This window comes from Marmota marmota, unplaced genomic scaffold, assembly GCF_001458135.2.
Source record: "Marmota marmota marmota unplaced genomic scaffold, marMar, whole genome shotgun sequence".
Classification (NCBI taxonomy): Eukaryota; Metazoa; Chordata; class Mammalia; order Rodentia; family Sciuridae; genus Marmota; species Marmota marmota.
The window spans coordinates 38,753,095-38,759,347 of NW_025999932.1; the positions used below are offsets into that span (position 1 = coordinate 38,753,095).

The window sequence follows — 6,253 nt, forward strand, 5'->3', positions numbered from 1 at the left end:
TTGAGTAGGTATAAATCCCAGCAATATGATTTAGCTTCATCTACAAGGAAACACCCGCCTACTAGGTTTTCATTTCTTCCCTGTGCTCAAGACATTTTGAGATCTTGAGTGTCCCTTCAGTGCTCTTTGTTCTAGATTCCCAAATCTCTCTAGGGGTGGACTTGCCCTTTGTCCTAGACACAGTGGCTCTTGGGAATACACAGCACAGGCATCCTTCTTGGGGAAACATCACTAAGTTTCTTGCTTCCCTTCTTATTCTCCTCTCCCCATTCTCCCTAGGGGTGAGGTAATTCCAATTCTATTTCTGACACATAATTTTTCCTGGAGTCTGAGTCCTTGTGGACTTTGACTTTTTGAAACTCAAAGTCCAGTCTCTTGCAATTCAAAGTACAATATGTTTATTTGCAACTTCAAATCTATCCTCTATCATTCTTTTCTTTAGGTGGTGAATATTATTAATTAAATGGTATGAAAGATAAGGGGCAAAAAAATGAAAAAGAGAGGCATGAATCTCAATTATAATCTCAAATTTTCTTCCTACCATGCTGAATCGGGAAGTAACCAAAATAAAAATTGTGATACTAGGAAAATTATGTATTGTTTCTAAACCTCTATTTTTCCTTCTGTAAAATGTAGGATTGTTGTCAGGACTAACTCAGAATATTTATGTAAGAATGTGACTAAGTGTTCAATAAATGGCTATTATTCATCTTGGCCCTAAGTAGAAGTTTGGGTAAGCAAATCTTGTGGTGGTGTTTCTACAGCACTTTGTATTATTAATTCTAAAGTTAACAGTAAAACATATCAGCTAAGGCTTTGTCTCTGGTCATCAAAATGTGGAGGGTATAAAAATTTAAAGTGATTTAAAGGATTGGGGGGATATTAAAATCTTCTCCCCCTCAAGAAATTTCTTTTCTCTTTTTTCCTGCAAGCAGAACTCTGTGCCCTTACTTTCCTAGTGAAAGCAAATATAGAGAAAGGTCAAAGGCAGGAATTCCATTGTACTTGGAGAACAACTAATTTTCTCTTCTTCCTCGAAGCTCCCCACACCAAACAAAAACAAAAACAACTCAGCATCTAATGCACTCATTATATTCTGCTGTCCTGTACTTCCCACTACTAATTTCTAAGATCATTATGTATAAGAATTGCAAGTTTTTGCTGTGAAAAAAGTAGCTTCTGTGTAAAGCTTCTGTGTTAATTTTTCTATGAACACACAGTAACTGTACATATTAATGGGACTCACTGTGATATTTCCATACATGATACTGCGTGCACAGATCAAATCCAATCTCTTGTTTTCCATACTCCACTCCCCTACTTGCTAGTAATCACTATTTTGCTTTCAAGTGAACTTTTTAAGCTTCCATTTACCAGAGAGAACATAGTGTACTTGTTTTTCTGTGTCTGGCTTATTTCACTTAACATAATGTCCCCCAGTTCCAGATTGCCTAAAAATATAACAAGGTTAGCAGGTGGGAGGCTCATCATCATTTTACCTTCTTGAATTTTTTTTTAAGTATTTATTTTTTAGTTGTAGTTGGACACAATACCTTTATTTTTATGTGGTGCTGAGGATCGAACCCAGGGCATGCACATGCTAGGCAAGTGCTCTACCACTGAGCCACAACCCCGGCCCTTGAATTCTTTTTTTAAAAAAATTTGTTCTAAGTATTTATACATGACACATCATACTTAAATGGGGTATAACTTCTCATTCTTCTGGTTGTAGTTGATGGAGAATTACACCAGTCATGTAATCATACATGTACATAAGATAATAATGTCTGATTAATTCTACTATCCCTCCCTTCATTCTCCTCTGTCTAATCCAAAGTACCTCTATTCTTCTATACCTACCTCCAATTGTGAATTAGCATCTGTATATCAGAGAAAACATTCAGCTCTTGTTTCTTTGGGATTGACTTATTTCGCTTAGTAAGATGTTCTCTAGCTCAATCCATTTACTGGCTAATGCCATAATTTCATTCTTCTTTAAGGCTGAGTAATAGTCCATTGTGTATATATACCACATTTTCTTTATTCATTCATCTATTGAAGGGTACCTAGGTTGGTTCCATAGTTCAGCTAGAGTGATTGAGCTTCTATAAACATTGATGTGGCTGCATTACTGTAGTATGCTGATTTTAAGTTCTTTGGGCATAAACTGAGGAGTGGGATAGTTAGGTGAAATTGTGGATTCATTCCAAGTTTTTTGAGGAATCTCCATATTGCTTTCCATAGTGGTTGCACCAATTTGCAGTCCCACCAGCAATGTATGAGTGAACCTTTTCCCCCATGTGCTTGCCAACATTTATTGTTGCTTGTATTTTTGATAATTGTCATTCTGACTGGAGTGAGATGAAATCTCAGTTTTGATTTGCATTTCTGTAATTGCTAGAGATTTTGAACATTTTTTCATAATTTTTTGGATCAATTGTATTTCTTCTGTGAAGTGTCTGTTCAGTTCCTTAGCCCATTTATTGATTAGGTTATTTATGTTTTTGGTGTTAAGTTTTTGAGTTCTTTATATATCCTGGAGATTACTGCTCTATCTGAGGTGCATGTGGTAAAGATTTTTCTCCCATTCTGTAGGCTCTGTCTTCACATTATGATCGTTTCCTTTGCTGAGAAGAAGCTTATTAATTTGAATCCATCCCATTTATTGACTATTGATTTTATTTCTTGACTTTTATGGGTCTTGTTCAGAAATTCAATTCCTAAGCCAACGTGGTGGAGGTTTGGTTTCACTTTTTATTCTATTAGGTGTAGGGTCTCTGTTCTAGTGCCTAAGTCCTTGATCCACTTTGTGTTGATTTTTGTGCAGGCTAAGAGATAGAGATTTAATTTCATTTTGCTACATATGGATTTCCAGTTTTCCCAGCACCATTTGTTGTAAAGGCTATCTTTTCTCCAATATGTGTTTTCAGTGCCTTTGTCTAGTATGAGATAATTGTATTTATGTGGATTTGTCTCTGTGCCTTCTATTCTGTACCATTTGGTCTATGCATCTGCTTTGGTGCCAATACTATGCCATTTTTGTTACTATGGCTCTGTAGTATAATTTAAGTTCTGGTATTGTGTTGCCTCCTGCTTCACTTTTCTTGCTAAGGATTGCTTTGGCTATTCTTATTTTTCCAAATGAATTTCATGACTGCTTTTTCTATTTCTATAAAGAATGCCATTGGGATTTTAATAGAAATTGTATTAAATCTGTATAACACTTTTGATAGTATGGCCTTTTTCACAAAGTTAATTCTGCCTATCCAAGAGCATGAGAGATCTTTCCATCTTCTAAGTTAGTCTTCTTCAATTTCTTTCTTTAGTTTCTGTAGTTTTCTTGTAGAGGTCTTTCACCTCTTTTATTAGGTTGATTCCCAAATATTTCATTTATAGATAGTATCATGATGTACAGAACTTTATTCTGGGTTTAACTACTTGTCCTTAAAATACCTGCTTTTGGACTCAGATGGTTGGTTGTGTGGTCCTATGTGATGGCTCAACTGTTGTCTTTATTACCAATTAAAAAAGAGAGCTGGCTTGACAGCAAGTAGGACCTCTTTATATATGATGGGATATGTGCTTCCAGCAGAAATTGATAGGTTCCTGCCCTCCTTTCAACCAGATCATCCAAACCTTATTTGATTATAATGAGCAGTAGGAAGGTGAAGCAAGAGATGTTTGAACTACCAATGCCGTTTCTCCCCTTTCCCTGTTTCTAACAATGCAGAATATCTATTAGTGATGAAAGAAACCTTGAGGCCAGTCCTCTACTAGTACCAATGGAACTAAAATGTCTATAAGGAGGTCCTGTCTTTATGAAGTTTAAGAATGCAGAGATTTTAGGAGCTGCAAAAAGCAGTGGATAGGCGACCACTGAAATTGGTTTTATACATTTTAAAGCTCCATGATGGTGAAAGCCGAACAGGCGTTGAGCACGCGTCTTTATTCCAGGGGGCAGATTTTATTGGGAAGCCCTATGTGCATCAGAGTCACCTAGAAAACTCCCAGAAAGGGCTGGGGTTGTGGGTCAGCGGTAGATCCCTCGTCTAGCACTTGTGAGGCACTGAGTTCCATCCTCAGCACCACATGAAAATAAATTAAAATAATAAAAAAGAAAAGAACTCCCAGAAACACAAGTGTCCTCACTCCCCTCAGCTGGGGTTATGGCTTTCCAGCTGATTTCACTGTGCCCTCAGCTTTGGTAACTAGTACTCCATTTCTTCTTCCCGAGCGTCAGAAAAGCTGTTTCCCCCCCCCCCTTCCCTAACTATTGTATCAGCATCAGCGCGGTGTTTAACACAAAGCAGAAATTCAGTAATCATTTCTTGAATGAACCCCATTTTACGGAAGATGCAACCGAGGCTCGAAGTTAAGGTCGCCCAAGTAGCAACTCTGGTCATCTTTCCACTGCAATTCGTAAGAAACGTTCACCTCGCCTTCAGGCTTCACGTTTAATAAGAGGCTGCAGTGAAAGTTCCAAAGGTCAAAGCTAGCTTTGCGCGGGCCAAATCCAGCTTAACTTCAGCAGGGAAGACACTGCTTTTCTCAGGCACTGGAAGCCTGGCTGCAGAAGTTAACCCGAGGCCCCGCCTCCGACGCGTGGTGGGCGGGGCGGCGAGCGCCTCCGGAGCCTCTGCGCTTCGGGCCGCAGCGCGCCTTTGCGCCTGCGCTAGGAGCGAGGGTACCCAGTCGAACTCAGAAATGGCGGCCTCCATGTTCTATAGCCGGCTGTTGGCCGCCGCCGCCCTTAGGAGCCACCGGCCCCGGACGGCACTTCGGGCCGCCGCCCAGGTATTGCTGCCTAGACTGCTTTCACCTCAGGGGTCGACAGGAGAAAGGGCGAGGTGGGACTCGTGGCCCCTGTGGCCGGAATATGAGGGGACCTAGGGCCCGGTTCGGGGTCACTTCGCCGGCGATGACATTTCCTGGGTGCCCTGGCGGGCCCATGGGCGGCTTGCCCGGGAGTGCTGCTAGCCAGGACTGCGAGCAGGCCCATGTTGGCGCCGCTGGTCTCCAGCCCTTGGTCGGCTAGGAGGTCCGGCTTCTGCTGCTCGCGTACTTTCTGAGGAGACTACGGGGGAGTGGGCGGGCTCGGAATGGAAGTGAAGGGGCCGGGGTAGTTTGTGCCGCCACCCCACGTTCCGGGCCGGCAGGCCGACGCCTCTGTGGCCCCTCTTTGGGTGGGGGGGGGGAATGCCCTTCAAGTGTACTCTGTGTCTCTGGGGAGCTGTCACAGGTAGGAAAGACTGAAGACGACCAGCAGTGACTGCCGAGTTGCCCTCCCCGAAGTATTGATGTTATTGTTCTGTTGGTTAGTAGAAGTTCAACAGTTGGGGAAGGAAAATAATCTTTTGAATCACTTAATTGCTGGACAGACTGTAACTTAGTAGCCACTTTTGTTGTTTTGTTTTTAAGTATTCATACTGTGTCAGATAGTGTGCTACTAAGCGCATTAGCTTTTTCAGCAGCACTGAGAGAGACAGTAAGACCTGCATCGTTGATACTGTGACTGTGGCTAAGAGAACAAGTAATTTGGGTCAGGTAACCTAGCAGGTAAGGTGAAAGCTGAGAACTTTTAATTTCAGAACTGTCTTGTTCAGAAGCCAAAGTGCTTGAGTCTGCTCTAAAACAGCAGGAACATGAAATTGGCCTATTCTTTCCCATACTTAACACCAAGAACGATGGAAGAGTATGATGTCTTATTGAACCACTTCCAGAGTATTAGGTTATTTTTTGAAAGAACTGTTCAGACATACCATGAATGAATAGACTTAGGCTTTTTTTTTTTTTCTCCCCCCAAGCTATTTGTACTTTCAGTTTAGGGGTAGTGAGTTCTATGAGTTTGTTTCCTAATAGAAGTGATTTTTTTTTTTTTTTTTTTTAAATTTCTTTTTGGCCTCGAACTTTCTTAGAGTGCTGCCTAGTTTGTAGATAATAGGGATTTGGAGAACAAGTATGTTTTCATTTTAATCATAATCTTTGTCCTTTTGGAAATTCCTTTAAAAAAATCTTTGTTTCTCCATATGGTGATGCCTAATATATTGTCTTTATAACAGCTTTGCTTCGTTGCCACCCTGGCATTAAGATATTTAGCTTTAGAGTTTCCAAAGACATTGGTCTAAACTCTCGCTTTTTGAATGGGGACACAGAGTGCATAGTCCCAGGAGATGTGTTCAAGGTCACACATTGAGTTTAGCATTTCTCTTCAACATTTTGTGTAGTCCTCATTCTGTTTTTTTTTTTTTTTTTT

General features: G+C 40.8%; 1 protein-coding gene across 1 annotated transcript in view; it reads left to right on the top strand.

Moving 5' to 3' along the window:
• The first annotated feature begins 4,641 nt into the window (after nt 1-4,641).
• Sucla2 (succinate-CoA ligase ADP-forming subunit beta) overlaps nt 4,642-6,253 on the top strand; it is a 44,148-nt gene continuing 42,536 nt past the window's right edge. Inside the window, exon 1 of the mRNA XM_015484293.2 lies at nt 4,642-4,794. Within this exon, the coding sequence (XP_015339779.1) occupies nt 4,705-4,794 (90 nt within the window). The 5' untranslated portion in view covers nt 4,642-4,704. The remainder of the gene's footprint in view (nt 4,795-6,253) is intronic.